We start from the raw sequence: 23,497 nt of genomic DNA on the forward strand, positions 1-23,497 counted from the left end.
CTATGGCTATGGCTGTGGCTGTGGCTGTGGCTGTGGCTGTGGCTGTGGCTGTGGCTGTGGCTATGCTATCTATGCTATGGCTGTGGCTACGCTATGGCTATGCTATGGCTATGGCTATGGCTATGGCTATGGCTATGGCTATGGCTATGGCTGTGCTATGCTAGAACAGTTGGCTCTCTCCTTCCACCATGTGTATCCCAGGGATTGAACTCAGGTTGTGAGACCTGAGCAAGAGCCTCCCATGTTACAGGCCTGAGAACAGCTCACGATCTGCTAGGCTTGGGGAGTGAGGGCTTCTCCCTCTCAGATGTTTCTTTAAGTTCCTAGATTAAGACATACAAGGCCCTTTGTGGATACAGAAAGTTCCAGAAACTTCCATCTGACTTTGTTTCCCTTAGTCCTTCCTCCAGGTGAGGTAAGTAGGAAGGCAAGGGCAGGGTGGCTGCCACTCGTGATCCATGCCTGGTTCCTGTCCTCATGACTCATGACTTCATGTCCTCAATGGAGAGCCAGTTGAGTGGACAGGTAAACTGAAGGCGACTGGCTTGTGTAGTGATTTTACTGTAAAACTCCCCCACAGACTCAGTAGACACTTGCTACAGAAGAACAGGATGTGTCATAACTGTTCCTCTCTCCTCTCACTTGTAGGGAAGCGGGTGTGTATGGGAGAGCAGCTGGCGAAGATGGAATTATTCCTGATGTTTGTGAGCCTCATGCAGAGTTTCACCTTTGCTTTACCTGAGGGTTCCGAGAAGCCCGTCATGACTGGGAGATTTGGTCTAACACTGGCCCCACACCCTTTTAATGTAACCATCTCAAAGAGATGAAGCCGCCCTGAGAAGAGAGGAGGGGGCAGGCTCCACACACTTGTCCTAGACAGTTTTCCTGTTGCTGGTTGGCATGGACCTAGCAGTTCGGCACAGCCAGGAGAAGCCCCAGATGAGAGACCTCGAGGGAAAGGGTGCCATACCACGGAGGCCTCCTCAGCAGGACTCTCAAGTGTCTGGTGGTGCCCACTGTCCACGGGGAAGCATGGGCACTTGGTTTAACTGCAGGGATTCTATCGGGAAGCAGAGCTTTTCATCTCTCAGCCTCCGTCCTCCTGTGGTAAAATGAGGTAATGAAATTTTCTCAACTCTGAGGACTGAATGTTTCATGACGTCTCTGCTGTTGGCAGATACTGGGCAATTCAGTAGATCTGCCTTCAGACCTCCCAGGGCCCCTGACAACATTGTCAGCATGGACACTTGGTCAGAGAGGGATGCAGGTCTAGGTTATATTGAGGTAGACTTTCCTTTTTCCTTTCTTTAGATGTTTTTTCTTTTCTTTTGTATTTTTTTTCTAGCATAGATTCAATGTCAGTTTCTTTGGGCTTGTCTTATGAGTACTGATTTTGTTTACGGCTGGGTCCTTTTTATAGAACTAGGATGAAATGTCCCCTTGCCTAGTCTGTTGAGGAAAAAGAAAAGCATCCTCTTGAGGTTATTGTCTACCTGTGTGTTTACTGTCTGTAGCCTCGTAAGCGGTGAGCCTGGCTGCACGGCACAGGCCCGCCCTGCGTAGGTGGGTGCAGAGCACCTGACTATGGCCTAGGATTCTGGGCGGGGGAGCGTGGTAATGGAGTTGTGGATTTGGTCCAGAGGGGATTTCTCAGTCAAGTGATTCAGAACCCTCCTCTCCTGTGCCATCAGCCATAGTGTGCTGACTTACTCTTCAAGACAAGAAGCCATTTTGGGAGCCCTCTAATGGCTCCTCCAAGGGCCACATGGCAGTGTGGGAATGCACTTATCATAATGGTGGACTACTATTGTCCTCTTGCTGCCAGGGGTAGGGGATGATTGGTGGCAAAGCCAACCTGCACAGCCAGCAGTGCATCTCAGTGTGCCTGTGTCCAGCCCCTCCTCGGGTCTTCTGCATTTCTGTGAAGGAACCGTGGGATGCTGAGCCTTTCTTAGAAAAGCTCTGTACCGAATGTTTTGTGTGTGTGTAATCCTCACACTAAGGGACCCGAGGCTTTCCAGTGCTAAGGCCCTTAATTAAATAGTGCCATCACGGGTCTCTAAGCTACTTGGCCTTGTGACTGGAAAGCACTTTCTGAGCCCTTTCTCAGTATTACCCCACATGGTCCTAAAGCTGGCCTCCGTTACCTGTGCCCGTCTTTGTCCCTGTTGATTCCTGGGGCAGGCTCCACGTGCTGCCTCCTTACTGTGCCTGATTCTTGCTGGATGTCTAGGCAACTTCAGAGTGAGTTAGGAAAAGTGATTAAAGGGAAAAGCCCACCCACGGTTTATTACAGTCAGTCCAGGATAGCTTTAAAACACAGTATAATTTGTCCTACCAGTGTTTTAAAATGTACTCGACTTTTGTTTATCATTTAAAGTAACCATTTTAGGCAAATTTAGGAGAATGCCTTAGCTGCCAGAACAACACAGAATGAAAGCTTCCGGCAGCTTCCCAAAGACTGCATCCCCAGGCTGCTTGCTGAGAACCCAGCTTCCCACTGACTGAGGCAGACTCTTAAATCCTTACTGAGGGAAAATACCAGCTGCTGAATAAAAGCCTAATGCGAGTAAAAAGGAAAATGTGGAATATTGTATAAGCAGGCGCTGATTAATTTTTGAATCTGTATTCTTTATCTTATCCACAATTCTGTTTTCCTTTTTATAAACTACAATTACTTTCAAAGTAGATGAATGGAATACAGGCTAATCTTTAGTTCCCTGAAGACTGTTGTTTAGGCCAGCACACTAAAGAAGCGGGGCTGAGGATGTACACGTGTGGTCAGGTGCACGAATGGCTCCTGCTGCTCACTGAGCAGGCTGTCCTGATCTCACCTCCACATTTGCAGGCCCCTTACTCCTTGACTCCCACATGGATTTCTGGACCTAACCAAAGATTTCACATCATACTTGAAAAGGACTTCTGCCTTCTCTGAGACGACATCAGAATCCCACGATTACCCAGCAGGTTAATATCATGCCTCAAGCTGTTACGCTGTGAAAACCCTATTACTAACGCTGCTGCAGAGAGACCGCGCTCTTTCCGAGCCTACTGCTATTTGACAGTTTTGCACTTGATGTTTCATCTGAAATGTGAAATTAACTGTAATCAGTTTTCTAATAACAAGGTCTGGACCTCGACTGTGATGGAGCTCTTGGTGATCCTATTAAACCTCTTATTTTAGTGAAGATGGTGTCAGCTCCCTTGTGTTTGTTTGTTTATAATTGCTTAGCAATTTTTTGTTGTTTTTATGAAATCTTAGTCAAAAAGGAAGAGGAAGCAGACCTCCAGAGAGGGGCCCACAATGTAGTACAGGCATGTAACCACAGGCATGTAACTCTTTTTAGACTATGCCTTCAGAGTACAGTCAAACAGAGTACAAGAGAGATGTCCAACAGCTTGATCTTCTCTTGTGTGTGCAAATGTTTTGTGTGTGAATTTGTGTGTGAATTTACATGTCTGAATGTTTTGCCTGAATGTCTTTCTGTGTACTGCATGCATGTTTAGTGTCTACAGAGGCCAGAAGAGGGCATCATCCCTAGGTCTGGAGTTACAGATGGTTGCGAGCTCCATGTGGGTGCTGGGAATTGAACCTGGGTCCTTTGTAAGAACAAGTGCTCTTAACTGCTGAGCCCAGTTTTCTTACATCTCACACCAAACCCCTGTACAGATAAGAGAAGAGTGTGTCTTGTGTAAGCCCCTTGAGGCAAATCATTGAATGCCTGTCCCCAGAGATTAGGCAGGGTTGCCATCTCAAGGTGATTATATAAGTTGATTACTTGAGACAACGGTGTTTGGGCATTCGCAGTGTTGCCTGGTACCTTTTTGAAGTTCCTATATCTATTTGAAGACCAGAGCCAGAAAAACAGAGGCCATCTGCCTCCAACCTTCTTGCTGAAATGAACTAACCATGGAAAATGAAACTCATGTCAGGGAGAGACTGAAACGAAACGGTGCGTGTGGAACCAGAGGAAGTTTGTCCCAGGACGTTGTCTGTCGTGTACTGTTCAAGATGCCTCCAGCCCCATTTCCCCTCTCTCTGAAGAAGAAGATATCAGGGTCCCCCCACCCGGGGCTTTTTTTTTGTACTGGCCTTCCTAGCTTTAAATACCTGAAGCATCTTCTCTGCCAATGGCTGAGCTAGCCACCTGCCAGCTTTGCCATACCCACTCTTCCTCCTGTAGGTCACAGCTTGAAGACCAGCTCTGTGGTGAGGACCCATCCCACATTCCTGTTAAAACAGGATCCCCAAGAACTCCCAAACCTCATTTCCAGCATATTTCCTCCTGAGCCCTTTTGCCGTCCTTAAGTTGTTGAATTTACAGGGTCTCATCTCCCCACCCCTTCCCTTCCCATCTTTCCCACCTCCCATCTCTCCCTCCTACCTCCCAATCCTGTCTTTCCTATCTCTTCCCCTTCCCCTCCCATCCCCCACCTCCACTTTCAGTTACCTCTCATTTCCCCCACTTCTCATCTCCCCCCTCCCATTTCCTTCACTTCCCATCTCCCCCCACATGCCTTATCCCACCTCCCACCCCCCACCTCCATTTTCTGTTACCTCCCATCTCTCCCACCTCTGGCCACAAACTGAAGCAGAGGCCTCACTAGAGAGAGTGCTGTGACCCAGTATAGGCATTTCAGTTGCAATAGTTCTTACTGCTGAACTGTTGGCTACTCGCTAATATATCCTGGGAGAGGGGGCGGTGGGTTCTGGGAAGGGGGAGTCATTCAGTTATGTGCTCACTGCTGATCCCCCCTGAAATTCCAGTAGGCTAGCTCAAAGGGAAGTGGGATAGACGTGTGTGTGTGTGTGTGTGTGTGTGTGTATGTGTGTGTGTGATATCAATATGCATTTTATAGAGTTTTCAAAGAAATCTCTATTAATAAGAATATGTATATAATTTGGGCTGACAAGATAGTTCCATGAGCAAAGGTGCTTGCTGTCGAGCCTGATCACCTAAATTTGATCCCTGGGACTCAGCAGGGTGGGAAGAGAGAACCAACTCCACCAAGTAGTTCTCTGACTTCCACATGCGCTTCTGCCAACACTGGCACACATATGCCCACACCCACGCCCACATAAAACATGTGTCTCCTATGATGAAATAAACAACATCTCTGACTCCTACTCCACCCTGTCTAAGAAAGGTTGGTTGTTCTTGGTTCCCGCCCACTCCTACCCCCTCTTGAGAGAAATGGATTGAAGAAGCTCTTGGCTGCCCTCTTGTGGACAGAAATTCTTTCCATTAAAAATCTAAAGGCAAAAAAGTTACGTTAGAAATGACAGAATGTCTCAGGATCTGAGATTAATTAGTTCAGAGCTGTTAACGCTGCATTTGCTGTGTTGTGTGTTCCCCCTACTTTGTGGGTAAGAAGCAATAGAGAGGAAAACACCTGCGCAGGCGCACAAGGGAAAATGTGGACAAACTGGACCACATAGAGGCCAGGGGTGCCTTGCAGCACCACACAGATAAAGTCCGATGGAAAGATGGGCAGAGTGAGATAGGGAGGCTGGACCAGAGCGAATTTCAGACCCGTGTCCTGCCCTCTTTAGGCTTCGCGTTCCTCTTCTGTCACAGACTAGGAAAGACGCCTTTCAGGTGCTTTGCCTAACACAGATATCCACTGAACATCTGCCCTGCGTTTGAGGCCTGATAATCTCTTACGACCCCCACCTCTACACAAACACACACACACACACGCACAGACACACACACACTACCATAACTACTTTTTCACGGTTCCTAGATGTAGGGAGCTGAGAATTTCTGGAAGTTTCTGGCATATTCAGGGATACTGATGGTGGGAGGAGGGCTGAACTGGGTAAGAGGGTGTCTGCGGAGGAGAACGACATCTGCAGTTGCCTGTGTAACTTTGGCACGAGTGCCCTTATGCCACAGACTAGAGTCAACTAGACCACAGTTCTCAACCCTAGAAGGATTTCAGAACCACCTCAGGCATTTGATAAAGGGATGGATGCTGACGGTCCACTTGAGACCAGTTAAACGTGAATCTCACTGAGATCAGGCCTGAGTGTCATTCAGAGTAGTTAGTCAAGGCAAAGTCAAAAACCAAAATATCCACACGCATGGAACTCATATCATATACCCAAACCTATACACAGCTGTGTGAGCAAGACAGTGTGGTGTTAGCTCAGAGAAAAAATAGCAACTCATAGACCTATTATGTAAAGACCCTTGGGTGTGACAAAAGGACTCTATGATGCTGCAGAGAAACAGTAAGTCTTGTGAACAGTTCTCTATGACCTCGGGATGGTGTACTAGCCAGAGCTTAGGATGGACAGCCCTGATGATTCTCCCAACAGTTCCCTCCCACACTGATCAATATGAACCCGTGTAAACACCAGGCGGCTGTAGAAACCACACAGCGTGACACTTTTAAAGAGAGGTCAGAAAAACACTGACTTCTGCCTTTTGCTCCCTGGGACCACTTCCAAGGAGGTAAGCTAGCTGGCGTGCGGTGAGAGACAAGGTAGATGCAACACTTGACCCCAAGTTCACTAAAAACAAGCTTCTATAAAGGGCATTATGGATTTAATTAAGTAAATCAGGGAGCACATAATAGATTAGAAAGGAATGACTCAGGTGTAAATTTGTAGAAGTTGACGACTGAAGTGTGGTTATGTAACAAAGTGACTTTTTGTAAGAAAGACATACTGAAGTATTATAACTAAAGCATCACTGTGTGTTACCCTCAGAGTTCAGACAGTATATGACTGCTTACGGATACTAGGTGAAAGATGACAACGAGATAGGTGACTATGGTGACACAAAGCCTTGGGAGGCAGAAACATGAAGATCCCAAATTCAAGGTTGACTTCAACTACAATGACACCCTGTCTCAAAAAACAAAAAAACAAACAAAACAAAAACCAAAACAGCAAATTCTTAATAATGGTGCCTCTGAATTAGACTTGTGTGTGAGTGTGTGTGTGTGTGTGTGTGTGTGTGTACCATTCTCAACGGCACCACCTTGCCTGTAAATTTGCAGTTATTTCCAGTTCACCTTAATGGAACCGAGCACTGGGCTACATAAACGGGGACAACCCTGCTCAGGCCCCTTCCCCCCATTTTATCTCCCATGTTCCCGATGATCGCACCGTGGACACTACGCAGTGTGATTGTAGACTGTTCTCCACCTTTCTTCCCTCACAGTCTCCAGACGTATTTTCCCCTCCGTCTGGAATGTCATTGTAACTCCAGCTTTAACTTCTGATCCTGAGGGCTGCGGGAGCCATGGATCCACTGTGCGGGGCTAGCTTAACCCCTGATGAAAAGTAGCAACCTTGCCTTCCTGTAGTCAAGTTTCAGACCTGGCCTCTCCAGAAACGCATTCTGCTTCAGCCAAGTTATTTTCCACTCTCAACTCAAGTGTCTCATATGCAAACTAAGGATAAAAGTACAGACTTAGAGATGCAAATCAGTGGATTCAGTTCTTATTTAGTATGGGTTTGATCCCCAGCACTGGATAAAACTGGATATACTGTTTGGTTGGTTAGATAGCTTTGTCACTTTGATACAAGTTAGAGTCATCTGGAAAGAGAGAACCTCAGTTGAGGAATTGACTATCAGATTAGCGAATACAGAAATTGGTGGGGGGCATTTCCTTGATTAAGTATTGATATGGGAGGATGTGGTAGTTTGAATGAGAATGGTTCACAGGCTCTTATGTTTGAAGCTTGACCCTCAGTCGGTAGAACTGTCTAGGAAAGATTAGGAGTGGCCTTGTCGGAGGTGGCCTTCCACTTGGGGTGGGCTTTGAGGTTTTAAAAGAACCCATCAGGCCCAGTCTCTCTCTGTCTCTCTGTCTCTCTGTCTCTCTGTCTCTCTGTCTCCCTCTCCCTCTCCCTCTCCCTCTCCCTCTCCCTCTCCCTCTCCCTCTCCCTCTCCCTCTCCCTCTCCCCCACCCCCGCCTCCTGTGTATGATCAGATGTAAGCTCTCAGTTACTGCTCTAGCGCCACGCCTGCCTGTGTGCTGCCGTGCTCCCCACCATGACGGTCATGGACTCACCCTCTGAAACTGTAAGACCCCAATAAACTCTCTCTTCTATAAGTTGCCTCTATCATGGCCTCTATGTTCACAGCAATAGAAGAGTAACAGACAAAGGGCCCAGCCTGCTGTGAGTGGTGCGAGCTGAGTAAATCATGGGGAGCAAAGCCAGTAGGCAGCACTCCTCCAAGGCTTCTGCTTCGGCACTCCAGGTACTGAATTCCCTTCCTGATGGACTCTAAGCTCTATGATGAAACAAACCCTTTCCTTCCCAAGTTACTTTTTGGTTACTGTGTTTACCACAGTCAAAGAAAGCAACATGAAACACAGGAAATGGGGCAACAGACCTGTGACCCCAGCACTCAAGAGACAGAGCCAGGGGGAACAAAAGTTTAAGGTCATCATCGGCTACACCACAAACTTAAATTCCCTTGGTCACAGTGTTTTGTCATAGCAACAGAAAAGTACAACCAGTGTCCACTCTTCAAGAGGAGGGTCAACACAGATGCAGAAATTTCCTTCACTTTCAACTGAAACAGTGGTCAAGCACGGCCTTTAACTTCTCCTCACACAGATGGCTAACCAACAGAAGGACTAGGGGGGCTGAGGTTCCATCCAAGCCCAAGTTATTCCTGAGAACCAGATCTTCAAGTGCCATTGACAGTAGAAAAACCAACCAACCAAACAAACAAGCAAACAAACCAAAAGTGATTGATTTTGGCTATGTACATGGTCTCAGATTCCCATAAGGAAAGTGTGGCCAGGATTAAATGATCAATATGTTTATTTAATAATCCTCAGACATTATACTTAACCATATGAGATGTTTTATGGGCAACTGTGGCTAATATTTTCATAAATATTTGCTAATATATTATTCAATATTGTTAATGATTCTCTTCTTAATAAGAAAAAAAGGGTTTTTTGTTTGTTTGTTTGTTTGTTCGCTTCTTTCGTTTTGTTTTCCAACTGTGAAATATTCTTCTTTTGGAAGAGTTCTTACAACTGTCGATGTTCTTCTGTTCCCTAACTGTCCATGATCCCTAATTAAAGAAGGCTGACTGGCAAACTGTTGTCAAAGTCACGGGTTTGGGAAATTATTCAGAATACTCAAGTCGTGTCCCTGGAGCCACTGCTGGACAATCTTATGAAAAAGACCCACTAGGATTATATTTCTCTCGTAGCTAGTTTATTGAGAGCTGATGTCTGACTGTGGGTTCAACAAACCAAGCGTGGATTTCACTCTGCTTCGGCCCATGTTGTCCATCCCCATTAGACATTACATCTGGTTTTGTCATTTTTTGATCACGCAATAACAAAGAGTTAAAGACAAAAGAATTGCCAAAGGGAAAGCAGCTTTGGCCACCATCGCCGACTCCATACCCCTTTGCTGCCTTCCTGAGTGTCGTCAGCCCCTGGCAATGTATGGTATTTGGATGTGCGCGAGACCTCCACATATAAAACACTTTCCACTTATATAATGCTCTCTGATTGTGTGACACTCTCTGCATGTGTCATGCTTTCCACATATGTGAGACTATCCACAAGTATGGTGCGCTCAGATAAATAATGCTGTCTCTGCATGCGTGATGCTCCCCATATGTACAACATATATCTGCATATATGATGCTCTTCACATGTGTAATGTCCATTGCTGCCTGCCCATTCCCCTCTGAGAAGCGAAGGCACTTCCTAAGGAGTATGCATTTGTGAGCGGCATGGGCCCTTGCCTTTGAGTAGGCTCAGCTATGCATCTAGCCTGTATTAGCTTGTAAGTGGCTTTATCACTCAAAACCATGGTTTATTCACCCTTAAAGGATAGCATAAAAACCCGGAGAACTGCCCTGGCGAGCAATCAGCACAGTGCTCCAGAACACAAGCCTTGAAAATACGCGTTGTCGGCCGGGCGGTGGTGGCGCACGCCTTTAATCCCAGCACTTGGGAGGCAGAGGCAGGCGGATTTCTGAGTTCGAGGCCAGCCTGGTCTACAGAATGAGTTCCAGGACAGCCAGGGCTATACAGAGAAACCCTGTCTCGAAAAACCAAAAAAAAAAAAAAAAGAAAAAAAAGAAAATACGCGTTGTCCCAGGTTTCAATTCCCACACTTTCTATCCAATCCTGGCTAAGTTTCTTCATCTGGGCTTCAGTTTCCCTGTGTCTTAAAGAATGCTACCACACAGGATTATCATAAGTATTCCATAATTTAACTCACCCAAAGCACCTAGAACAACGGCAAACATCCTGAAGGGCTGAATGTGTGTTGGCTGCTTCCATGTGGTGCATTTAACAAGAGTAAGTCAAGGGCCAGCAAGATGGCGGAGAGGGTAAAGACTCTTGCTACCAAACCTGACAACATGATAGAAGGAGAAAACCGTCTTCTGTAAGTTACCACATGACCTTCATGTGTGAGTCATGGTATGTAAGCACACACACAATAAGTGTTAAAGATCAACAGTAAATAAAAATTGCTCAGAAAGAGGACTACCTTCATCGCTCTTCTTCAGGAGGCTGCTCAGTTTTCGAAGCACAAAACTTTGTCTGTGGAAATCTAAGAAAACAAATCCAGAGTTTCGTTTGTAAAGATGAAGTCCATACATCATTTCCTCTCTGGGGGGCAAGGAATTTACCCTGCACCTTCCTCCTCACAGGCGTACTTGATGATTCTTTTATCTTGAGAGAATTAGAGAAAGCAGGCCGAGAGCAGTCACAACAGCTCAGAGTTCCCACCCACTATGAAATGGAAAAATCCTGATCTGTAAATCCTGCAGCCACACTATAAATCCCACAGCCACGTGTGCACAGGAGAGATATGGCGAAGGCCTCGAACCCTTCATCCAGACTGTACCAACCCTACCACACACCACTTTATTTCCTGTAATATTCACCTTTAAGGTTTTGGGTTTTTGTTTTTAATTAAACCACTTTGTTCCCAAGAGATCTTATGTTTTAGGCATCCTAGACTTTAATTCTAACTTGTGAGTTGGAAAGGCCACTGTGCTTCTGGATGGAGAGAAAGGTTTCCCATGTGACTAGTTGGCTTGGGAACAACAGCTGGCTGGATAAGAAAACCTGAGATAAGAAAACTTCATAATCTGAAGTCAGCCGTGACCTTTTTTTTTCTCCAAAAGCACAAACTGATAAAATCATCTGTAAAAATATCCCAGTGTTGTTCAAACGCTCGTCTTGTCTGTCATTTGGAGCATGTTCTCAGTGGGCTGTGCGAAAGGAGGACTCTGCCTTCTCAAACTGATTACATCCCTTAATTGTGGAAATTAATCTATTTCTATGAAACCTAAGGCAAGGACAGCCATCATGGATTCTTCAGTAAGTGAACCTTTGGTTCGATGCTCTGGGCTTTGGTCTTGGAGCCACAACTTTTTGTTTTCTGATTGTCGTAGGGTTTTACTGCTATGAGCAGACACCATGACCAATTCAAGTCTTATAAAGGACAACATTTAATTGGGGCTGTCTTACAGGTTCAGAGGTTCAGTCCATTATCATCAATGTGGAGACATGGCAGTATCCAGGCAGGCATGGTGCAGGAAGAGCTGAGAGTTCTACATCTTCATCTGAAGGCTGCTAGTGAAAGACTGGCTTCCAGGCAGTTAGGGTGAGAGTCTTAAGACCATGCCCACGGTGACACACCTACTCCAACAAGGCCACACCTCCTAATAGGCCCTGGGCCAAGCATATAGAAACCATCACACTGATATAGGAAGCCTAAAACCTATTCAACAAAACAAGGAAGACAGTATAATTCGCATTCATTCCCCGGAAGCCAGAGTCATTCACTTTCCGTAAACAACAGGAAAATTACAACTTATTCAATGAATTTGCCCTTCTGATCAATGCTTTTGGTTGTTATCAAATTCTGCCCTTCTGTGAGTGTGCAGAGGGAAGGTTGTCTATTCAGCTCTGTCTCTGCCTGGCCATCACCACCGTCATGGGGCACAGGGCCTACTAGCACCCACTTTGCTATTCTTACAGCCCACCGTCTGTGGTGTCAAATATGCTGCTTTTGTGTATGAGGGCATGTGTGTCTATATGCCCATGCAGTGTGTGAGCAGGTACATCCAAGAGTACATACATGGGGGTCACAGGTTGATGCAGAATGGTTTCCCCTGTCACTCACTCTCTCTCTGCTTTATTCAGTGACACAGTCTCTCACTGAAGCTGAAGCATACCAATTGGCTAGACTGTCCATCAAGCCCCTGGGATTATCCTTTCAATGCCTTCCGGGGGCTAGGATCAGAGGCACACACTGTCACACCCAGATTTTTACATAGGTGCCAGGGATCTGAACTCAGGTTCTCATTGCTCGCATAGCAAGCACTTACCTCAGAGCCACCTCCCCAGCCCCAAACCATGCCGCTCTGCTAACTGTGTTCTAAGTATGACAGTTATCCATCTATGTGACCAACAGAGACACTGCTGCTACCTACCCATTTCTCTGTGCCAGGCCATTCCTTCAGCAAAGCAGCCAGGGTCCTGTTTGCCTGTGCTACTGCCTCACTGTTTCTGCAGAGAGAAAGGAAAGACCATCCCACCACAACGGGAACAAAGGTGCAAGTCAGGGTCTTCAGAAATTACTATTGGTCTGAGCACGGCACGGGGTCTCCAATGGAGGAGTTGGGGCAAGGACTGAAGGAGCTGAAGGGGTTTGCAGCCCCATAGGAAGAACAATAATATCAATCAACCAGACGGCCCAGAGCTCCCAGGGACTAAACCACCAACCAAAGAGTACACATGGAGGGACCCATGGCTCCAGCTACATATGTAGCAGAGGGTGGCCTTGTCGGGCATCACTAGGAGGGGATGCCATTGGTCCTGTGGAGGCTCCATGATCCAGGGTAGGGGGATGCTAGGACACTAAGGCAGGAGTGGGCAAGCGGGTGGGGAAGCACCCTCATAGAGGCAGGGGGAGGAGGAAAGGGGTAACATTTGAAATGTCAATAAATAAAATAACCAATAAAAAATAAAAATCATTATTTTTTTTTTAAAAATAAATTGCTATGAGGCTCTCAAAGATTGACAACGGTAGCAAAGGAATGATTCTGCGGTAACTGTCACCTGGCAGGCACTGAGGAAGAGGGCCCATGTGGTCTTTTTGTTTCCCAAGACTAAACTTGGCTGATGTTTAGGGTGAAATCGCTGAAAGGTTGTTTTCTGGGTTTTGTTTTTTGTTTTCCCCTCAGACCATTTATTTCCTCTTGGCGGATGAAAATGAAAACAAAGGAAGAGTAGGAAGGTGCAGGACCCATTGGTGCGGGCTGCGGGGACCCCGGAGTCTACCCTGCAGCTGCTCTTGCCTTTGTTTTATTGGGTTTTTTTTTTTTTTTAAACAGAGTCTTGCCATGTAGCCCAGGCTAGCCTTGTACTCACAGTCCCCCGGGCTCTTTTCTTTACACAGCACCTTTGTTTATGACAGATGGCCTTGGATTTGAGAATCACTCGGGAGTACTACATCAGTGTTTCTGAGTCCTCTTCAAATCCACATACTAAAACCTGACATAGAAGCGTTTAGAGATGGGTCTTTGGGAGGTGATTGGACAGGGCTAGTGGCTTTAAAAAGAGTCTCCAGTGGGCTCCCTTTAGAGCAGGGTTCTCAGCCTTCCTCATGCTGTGACCCTTTAATGCAGTGCCTCATGTCGTAGTACCCCCAACCTCATGGGTAGACCCCCAACCGTAAAATTATTTTGTTATTACTTCATAACTGTAGTTTTGCTACTGTTATGAATTTTAAGTATTTTTTGGAGGGAGGTCTGCCAGAGGCTGAGAGCCCCTGTTCTACAGGAAGAGAACTGTCAGAGTAATAATGTGTGCTATGAGATGTCACTTATGAGACTGGCTTACACAATTGGGTCTGGAGAGGCCATCTGGACAGGCTGAGGGTCTCACCGCTGCTAAGTCTGTGAGGCTGGTTGCGTCAGCAGTCCCAGTCTGGAGCTAAAGGTCTGGAGGAGTCCTACTGAAGCTGGGCTTCAGCCAATGTTAGAAAGCCTAGGCTAGGTTCTGATGTCAGGGAAGGAGCCTCCCCGCAGCTACAACAGAACAGAAAAAATCCCCAGCAGGAGAAGAAGGCAGCCAGGCAGGAAATCTACTTTCTCTCTCTCAGATCTCTTTATCTCTAGGGTGCACCTCACCCCCACTCTGTATAAGGTGCTGCCCTCTCCAGGAAGACATCTTCTCCCCTCAGTTAACCCTTTTGGAAATGCCTCCACGGAGTCTTCCAGAAGTGTCTCTCTGAGTCAGTTATAAATTCACTCAACTGGACGATCACGATTCACCATCACCACCTGCAAACACGAGGAACTACCCTTGGGCTAAAAGTGGGTCCTCATCAGATAATGAACCTAATGGTGCCCTGACTTGGGGTTTCCTTGCTCCCAGGAGAGATTTGGGGGATTTGCAGCACATGTGGATTAGGACACGTGTATCACTCTTTCCCAAGGAAAAACAGAGATCTGAAACGTGCGCTACCTCAGGCATGAGGTACCCATGAAATATTACAACAGAGATATCATTTGTGAATATATCCTAGGGCTGGAGAGATGGCTCTGTGGTTCAGAGCACTGGCTGCTCTTCCAGAGGACCTGGGACTGATTCTCAGCACCCACGTGGTGGTTCACAACAGTCTGTAACTCCAATCTCAGGAACCCAATGCCCTGCTCTAGCCTCCTTAGACATTGTATCTGTACAGTACACAGATATACACTGAAGAGAAGAAAGAAAGAAGAAAGGAAAAAGAAAGAGAGAATTATATTGTCACAGCACCAAACTTGGTTTATAATTAGTCTTTCTAAATGAAAACTAAGAGTTGAACACCTCATCCTCAAGCTTCCTCAAAATCTATTCTCCTCTCTTAGTGGCGCCTCAGCCAGAGTCCTCTCCTTTCTCAGCCATAGTGGCCTCTCCTCTCTGTCTTATGTCTTTCCTCAGACTGCTGCTCACGTTTTTTTTTTTTTCTTCCTGCATAAATGTGCTCATTTTTCAAGCTGTTGGGTTTCTTTGGGTAACCTCCTACTTCCATTCCTAGCCTCCTACTTTTTTTTGACTTGGCTGGAGTGTAGCACTCAACGGGCTCTGCTTCTTTTGAAGGGTTAAATATAAAAATAAGATTCAAAGGGTCAATGCAAAACACAGCCCCTGCTTCCCAGGGAGTGCGGGAGAGATGCTTCCCAGTCACATGCAAGAGCCTGCGGCAGGGAACAGGCGTGGAATCGGTTCTGAAGGACAAGGTTCACTGCTGAAGGGTTACATAAACTTTTTATAGCTCCAGACGAAGGTCATAAAGCCATCTGTTTACCAAGAACATTGCTGAAGACCCTGGGCAGGCAGGTTACGGAGGATCAAGTGATTCTTTCCCTTGGGTTTTATGCCTTTTTTTTTTTTAACTGTTTTAGATTGGGACTTCTGGGAAAGTGGCCTGCCGAGCAGCCCATGGCTTAAGTTTTATTTAACCTAAGTTAGATACAGAGGTGGGTAACTGGAAACAGCCCGACAGAACTTTGACTCTCGACCTCCAACCTTCAGACAGGAAGTTAGTTCTATTCTGCAGAATGTGAGACACAGATGAGGCTTTTGCAAGGAGTTTCATTGCACACAGGATTAACGTTCTTATCTTCGAGTGGAGGGAGGGGCGGATGGCTTTCCTCTGGATGGTGAGTTTGGCGGGGACCAGATGAACACTTAGAAGCAAAACCAACAGCAATTCCATATCACTAGCACAGTACTAACAGTGATTGGCAGAAAGTTGGCCAGGCATTCCCTTCCTGTGTTCTCTATCCGGGGTTACGGTCCTCACCTTAAACCCAATGCTCACGATTGCAACTCCAGCCCACCAGATTGTGAAGCCAATTACAGGTGGCCTCTTGGTGGGTAACTGCTGGCGTGCACCAGCACTCTCCACCAAGCCTTCCCCGCCCCGGGGGCAGCTAGTTCAGAAGCATGCGAGTTTCTGCTTCGCCAGAGAGTTCATGCTTGCCTGAGTCCTGGCACCGCCCTGCGGGGTGGATCTGTAGCTTGTGAAGCTGGCGGGTGGGGCGTGCTCGAGGCCCCGCCCCCAACCCGTCACCGACCCCGCCCACGAAGCTCCGGGACCTCTCGCGCTGTCCCCGCTGCTCCTTCTCGGCTGCTCCACTGAGCTATGGCGTTCGTGACCAGGCAATTCGTGCGCTCCATGTCCTCCTCTTCCTCTGCGTCGGCGGCCGCCAAGAAGATCCTGATCAAGCATGTGACGGTCATCGGCGGCGGGCTGATGGGCGCCGGCATCGCGCAGGTGAGCGGGCCTCGCGTCCCGGGTGTGGTGGAAGTAGTTCGAAGCTGTCCGAGAAGGTGCAGCATGCTTCACCGCCCCAGAACTACAGCCTTTGGCCCGATCCTTACGTGCATGCTTCTGAGCTAGCTGCCCCGGGGCGGGGAAGGCTCGGTGGAGAGCGCTGGTGCACGCGTGCAACACTGGAGCTGGACTGTGCACAGTTGTGCGTGCAGAGTTGCAGAGTGTTTGCTCACCGCCTGGAACTGACAGGAATCTGCTCGCCAAGACCTGGGCTGCGATTTCTTTTAGTTTAGTTTTCCTTATCAGTTTTTTCTTTTGTTCTTTCTTTCCTTTTTTTTTTTTCTTACAGTTCTTCGGGTGTTGTCTGGGTGAGTTTTCTTTCCAAGTGTTCTGCCTCTCCCACAAGTTCGTTGGCCTTCACTTTTGTAACAATTTGGAAAGTCACCTAGTGGGCGTTTGTGGAGTTGCTGGGACTCCGCCCAGGCCTGGGCCAGGCAACTTTGACCTTTGACCTAGTGCCCCGGTGCAGAAATCTGTGTGCTGGCCCAGCTCTGAACCTCCAGAGAGTGGGCGACAGAGATAAGCGTAGTTTATGCCCTGAGAAGTCTCTAATCTCTCATGGGCTTCTGTGGGACTTTGCCTGGTGCCAGCTGAGGCACAGTTCAAAATCAACCGTGCAGTTTGGGTACTGGAATGCGTGTAGTACTGTTTTCTCTTAATAGTTACCTTCCTACATACATTAGAAAACTATGATTTTTTTTTCATGTCCTTGCTGTTATATTCTTATTTTTTGAAGCCTTTGCAACTTGAGTTTTGTGGCAGTGGAGAGCTTACTAATTTTAATTAGGCAGGGTATTCGCAAGTCAGTGTCTTTTCCCAACCAAATGCATACTTGCGTGCTTGCTATAAACGCAGTAGCCAGATACCTTGATTGCACTTTCTTCCAAAATCTGTTAAAAAAAAAAAAAAAGCATACATGGCTAAACTGGAGAAAATATAGCTAGTCTGCTGTATCCCTCTGCACCACAAAAACGTCTCAAGGCTGTGAGGATGAGATTGATGGTCCAGGTCCAATAAAACAATGTATCCCTTAAACAGTGTCCAAACTACATCTTAATAACAAGATAATAGGGTTTTGTGTAAGGCTCCAGAAACTGTTGTGGATTCAAAACTAATTAGAAAGCATCTTGCAGCTTTTGTACAAATGGCAGGATGCTGTATTCTGTGGATGCTGTGTCCATCCAAAGAAAGTGTTTTGAAGTGCCTGAGGACTCACACAGGAAGCACTTAAAATTAACTGGGTAAGGTGCTGGACTTTGATCTGAGAAGAGGGGGAGGAAAGTGATTGACAAGGGTGGGGATCAGAGACTTGTGGATTAAATACTGGAGCCTCTGGATCAGGGAGTTCATATGGTAATGTAAGGGAGAAGAGGAAACACTGTTAGCTCCTAGCAGAACTTTTTGAATAGAAGTGTAACAAAGATTCACAGTCTAAACCGTGGGCTCTCAGAAGGAACAGCAGTTCCTCTGGGTTGCTTTAGGTGACCACTCTGATCCTGCAGGGGACGCTGCTTTCCTGAATAATGGCTCTACTGTGTTTCCAGTGGTTCTGCTAGTCCATTTCTTACACTTGGCCTTGCAGCAAACAGTTCTAGGTAGTGCTGTCTCTCCTTCCTTCCTTCCTTCCCTCCTTCCTTCCTTCTTTCCTTCCTTCCTTCCTTCCTTCCTTCCTTCCTTCCTTCCTTCCTTCTTCCCTCCCTCCCTCCCTCCCTCCCTTTCCTTTCCTCCTCCTTCTTTCCTTTCTTTCTTTAGATTGGAACTCAGTTACAGTTACAGACAGTTTGAGTTGCCAGGTGGGTGCTGGGACTTGAACCTGGGTCCTCTGGAAGAGGAGCCAATGCTCTTAACTGCTGAGTTATCTCTCCACCCATTATGCCATCTCCTTTTTGAGGAAAAAAAAATCCATAATGGACAGTTTTGGGTGCAGGGTTGTAAATCTTCTTTGCCTCTGGTACCAGGGATGAACGATTCATTAGTGTGTTAACCACAGGGAGCTGGGCGGTCTACATGTTGGTAAATACATAAGGCAGTTGCTTTATCTCTGCACAGTAGAGGTTTTGTAGGAATATGGAAAAGGAGTGAGTGAATCAGTTGTCACCCACGTAGCCCCAAGAAGCCAGAAGTGCCATTGTAATCCTTGAGGTCACTGCTGTCATCTGTCCTGTTGTCCTTTGACCCTCTGGCCCCTTTTGTTCCTGATCCTCGATGTGGAGGCAGGAGCCTTGGGTTTAGGTGGAGAACATTGATCCCAGTTTCCTGGTCCATCTTGCTTCACCCTGACACAGATGCCAGCTGACAATGCAGTTTGCTCAGGGGCTGCAGAGAAGGTCAGCCCCTTCTATCTAATTATTCCACCCAAGAGAAGCCATAAAAGCACAAACACGAATCAGCATCTGGGTTATCACCTGCGTCACAGTGAGCTGCCATTTCTTCTGAACTCTCTATGAAATGATCTAAGTCAACAGAGTTCCTGTTTACAGTTTTAACTAATCGATGTGTTCCATTTTGTGCTGAATGGGATGGAAAAGGGTGCAAATACATTTTGTACACACCCAATGCATTTATCAAATAGTTAAGTAATTTTAGACAAATGAGGCCGGGGCTTAGTTACCTTTAGCCAGAGCCTAGGCCATTAGTGATTATGTACCTTCTAAGAGTGTCTACATTGCCTGCCATTTTTTGTTTGTTTTAAATTAAAAAAAAAAACTTCTTAGACTGCAGGTTAATGTTTAAGTACATTGACTTGTTTTATGTGTTTGCCTGTTATATGCGTCTGATTTGGTTCTGACTGCTGATTTATCTTGAGGCAAAGTGACTTGTATCAGTAAATGAACTCTGAGTGGAAACAGATTCCCTTTTGCTTTGTAAAGAAGGAAAGAGGGCCGGGCAGTGGTGTCACACGCCTTTAATCCCAGCACTCGGGAGGCAGAGGCAGGAGGATTTCTGAGTTCAAGGCCAGCCTGGTCTACAGAGTGAGTTCCAGGACATCCAGGGCTACACAGGGAAACCCTGTCTCGAAAAAAACTCAAAAAAAAAAAAAAACCCACACAAAAACAAAACAAAACAAAAGAACCTTAAAAAAAACACAAACAAACAAACCAAAGTTTGCTCTCTTGTTCTCTTGCTCTCTTGCCTCTAGCTTCTTCTCTCTGTCCCCTCTCTCCACGTGGTCATGGCCAGCCTCCACTTCTCTCCTCTCTCTCTCTCTCTTCCCCCGTCATCTTCTTCCATCTCTCTCCCCACCTTTGCCCCCTCCCCTTTGGAAAAAAAAAGAGAGAAGGAAAGAGGAAGCTGCAAGCTCTGTGCTTCTCAGGTTGATAGAAGAGGCCTTTCTAAGCGTTGCTTAGTCCATTGGTTTCCTATGAAGAGTCCAGAAAGCTCATACACTTCATTACATGACTTGTGTCCCCACTGGGACAACTGGGAATAGTGTTTGAGAGACTTTCTGGTACAATGTAGTCTATGTCTTATACTTTTGGTGTGGAGAAAGTTTGAACTTGTCAAGATTAGGAGTAAGTTCATCTGACTGAATCCCCCAAACTTGTGTGATTTGTGTGCCTGTGTGTATGTGTGTTTGAACACGGGTGTCCTTTTTAAAACATAAAGGATGAGCAGGCTAGTAACTCAGTGCTGAAGTTGTGTGACTAATCCCAGCACTCTTACATGGAGATGGGAGGTGAGGACAGGAGAGTTATCTAGAAGCTTGAGGACCAGCCAGCCTGGGGTATGTATCATGGCAGAAGCCACAAGAGAGACCCTGCCTCATGGTAGGAGAGAACCAACTTCCAAAAGTTATCCTTTGATCTTCTCATGCACACTCTAGCACATGTACACACACACCACACACACCACACACACCACACACACCACACACACCACACACACACACACACACCACACACACCACACACACACACACCACACAGACACACACACACACAGACACACACACACCACACACACCACACACACACACCACACACACACACACACACACACACACACACACACACACCACACAACAGTGTCTATTTCTTTAGAGCTCTTCAAACTATTGAAATGGCTTCAGGGGGAGCATTGTAAGCTACAGCTGAACATTCGCTGCAGTCTTTCGTTCTTGTGCAGTGCTCTGACTGGACAGATGCGTGGAGAGACTGGAAAGCTTCTCTCTACCGCTGAATCCCATCCCACCTCCTCTCACCATCCTCACCTCTGGTGTTTCATGGAATAATAGTCAGAGCTCTGTGAATTTGCTGGCCTTTTTAACTTTTGTTGTTAAAGTTTTTGAGTTAAAGTTTTCTTGAGAAATAAGTATAGAAGCTTAGAAGTTTTAGTATCACAGGAGACGGGCATAGTTCCTGGACTATCAATGTTCCTTTTGAATGTTCCTTATGAAAGCCATGTTTTTATTCTCAGCTATTCTATCCTTTTTTCTTTTCTTCCCTTCATCTCTCCCATCTTCCCTCCTTCCCTTCATTCCTTCCTCCCCCCCTTCCTCCCTTCCTTCCTTCCTTCCTTCCTTCCTTCCTTCCTTCCTTCCTTCCAGGTTCCCCTATGGAAGCTCTAGCTGGCATGGAACTCACCATCTAGACCAGACTGGCCTTGAAGCAACAGAAATCCCCTTCCCCCTGCCACTAAGAGCTAAGATTGAAGGCATACACTGTCATACCCAGCACACCAGTAGGTTTTTCTACTTAAGGTCATACCATACACCTGTCATGACATTCGCCCTGCTTTTCTGAGTTCCTTGGTTCTTTATTAGGTTGTTCTCTGTATAGATCAAAGCATGGCCCTATGGTATATCCACTTTCCAACCTGGAGTATATTTGGAAGTCCATTCCTACAGGGTGTAAGGGGTTGGGCTGTCAGGTTTGTTTTTCTTAGTGGTGATGATATCCTACTTTACTTGTGACTTGTCCCTTGCTTTGGTTCTAATTTTCTCCTAATCATTTTCAGTCTTCCTTCCTGCTCTGCCTTAGGCAAGTATACCTACCTCATTTCTAGTGCTACTAGAAGTTGGAGCTTCTACTGCTGGTGTCTGGTGAGCAGTGTAAGTGTGAGAGAGCAGGCTCTGTGGTCTCTGCAGGAGTATGCTTTATATTTTACATTATTTATTTTATTATTTAATGTACACACACATACACACACACACACACACACACACTCCATAGCAAACCCATGGATGTCAGAGGACAGTGCCTGCCTTTGAGTATTTGTGCTAAGATTGGGACACAGTCACAAGTCAGACGTGAGGATAATCATGACATTGGGGGTTTGTGGTTAGACTGTGGTGTTGATGAAGTACAGCCCTGCTGGTGTAGGGTCCCAAGAGACATTGGCTGGAGATGTGCTGAGGGTATGGAAAGACCAGGTATTAGGCCAGTTGATGTTAATTTCTTGAATTTACCATGTAAGTTACTCTTCAGAGAACCGGATTCAAATAGTATGATGCATTTACAAAGATACACAAATCCAGCATGCTTCTGCTTGGCACAGTGGCTTGCTCCTTTGGCTGGAGTATTAGGGACTTTGACAAGTCTGCTATTCACTGGACCTATTTTTACAGCCCTGAAGCACCCTTGTCTAAAAATATTTCCCCTTTGCCTGAGCCTGCCTTCCACCAGCCCCAGGAGAGTCATGGAGCTGAGGACATAGCTCTGTGTGTGTGTGTGTGTGTGTGTGTGTGTGTTTTCCAGATTGTTTGCTCTCAGTGTCTTACAGTGAGTTTGCAGGCCACTGTAATACAAAACAAGAATTGTCAGTGACTTAAATAACTGTCACCTAAGTTAAAGAACCAGGGGAGGTCCTGTGAATTACAACATTGAATAAACAATGAGTGGAAACCAAAATGACCTCTGGCTCCTGTGTTTCACTCTAGATTTCCAGCTCCATCCTTTCTAGTCAGGTGGTCCAGGCAGTGTTGTGAGGGATCTCAGGACGCCTGAGTGCTGTTGTTTTGTTGGCACCCAGATATTAGAATTCTTTTTTTTTAAAGCAGCTTTCTTACATTTGTTTATTTTTATTTGTGTGTATTTATATGTGTGTGGTGTGTGTGTGTGTGCGCGTGCGTGCATGCACATGTACGTATGTACATGTGCACTTGCCAGGGAATGCATAGTGAGGTCATAAAAAATAAATGTAGGAGTCCGTTCTCTCGTTTTACCACATGGGTCATTGGGATTTGAACTCAGATGACCAGGTTTGGCAACAAGCTCCCCTACCTGCTGAGCCATCATCATACCTGCTGCCTGAAATGTTTTCTGGGTATCACGCCTTATTAATGTAGTTATTGTTGAACTATCAGGAGAAGACTTAAGCTACCTCCAAAGGAAGATCTGGTGGTTTTATCCATTTTTAATTCCATAAGCATATACCCCAAAATGGAAATGCTAATTATACAGTAGTGTTGTTCTTAAGCTCTTGAGGGGTTTCAGTGTTTTCCCATAAAGGGGTTACTTTGTTTTCCATCAACAACACATAAAAATTCTTTTCCACTTCCTTGCCTATACTTTGGTTGAGTATGATAGCTTTTATTCTGACTCTCATTTATTATGTGGTAATTTCATGCATGTACACAGTATGTTTTGGCTCTCTCTGCTGCTGCTCTCTCTCCCACTTTCATAACCTCCTCTCTCTGTATAGCCTACTAAATACATTCAGAGCTGTGTGTGTACCTGTGGGTGTGAGACCAAGCAGCCGAGCTTGGCCAACCTACCAGAGACTACACTCCTGAAGAAAAAATGCCTCCCCCTTCCCCAGTAGCTATCACTTGCCAGTAGCTCCTCGGCCAAGGGTGTGGGATCTCATTAGTTCACCCCCCAACCATGCTGGACTATGTTCTGGCTTGATCTCGTGCAGGTATCCCTAGCTGATAGGAGCTCATGAACGCAATGGCCCCGTCATGTCCAGAGGACAACGTGGCTCCTCATCCTCCAGCTTCTGCCGTGTTCCACAAGCTAGCTAGCTCTCTCTCTCTCTCTCTCCCTCCCTCCCTCTCTCTCTCCCTCTCCCTCTCCCTCCCTCTCTCTCCCTCTCCCTCCCTCCCTCTCCCTCTCCCTCTCCCTCTCCCTCCCTCCCTCTCCCTCTCCCTCTCCCTCTCCCTCTCCCCCTCCCCCTCTCCCTCTCCCTCCCCCTCCCCCTCCCCCTCTC

At 46.5% G+C, this 23,497-nt stretch overlaps 2 protein-coding genes across 2 annotated transcripts in view; both read left to right on the forward strand.

Annotated features, from left to right (window-relative positions):
* LOC114614794 (cytochrome P450 2U1) overlaps window positions 1-3,190 on the forward strand; it is a 15,372-nt gene extending 12,182 nt beyond the window's left edge. The window contains exon 5 of the mRNA XM_028760424.1: window positions 649-3,190. Within this exon, the coding sequence (XP_028616257.1) occupies window positions 649-827 (179 nt within the window). The 3' untranslated portion in view covers window positions 828-3,190. The remainder of the gene's footprint in view (window positions 1-648) is intronic.
* A 12,870-nt stretch (window positions 3,191-16,060) lies between these two features.
* Hadh (hydroxyacyl-CoA dehydrogenase) overlaps window positions 16,061-23,497 on the forward strand; it is a 42,295-nt gene continuing 34,858 nt past the window's right edge. The window contains exon 1 of the mRNA XM_028760403.1: window positions 16,061-16,288. Within this exon, the coding sequence (XP_028616236.1) occupies window positions 16,157-16,288 (132 nt within the window). The 5' untranslated portion in view covers window positions 16,061-16,156. The remainder of the gene's footprint in view (window positions 16,289-23,497) is intronic.

Source organism: Grammomys surdaster, unplaced genomic scaffold (assembly GCF_004785775.1).
Source record: "Grammomys surdaster isolate TR1022 unplaced genomic scaffold, NIH_TR_1.0 126531, whole genome shotgun sequence".
Classification (NCBI taxonomy): domain Eukaryota; kingdom Metazoa; phylum Chordata; class Mammalia; order Rodentia; family Muridae; genus Grammomys; species Grammomys surdaster.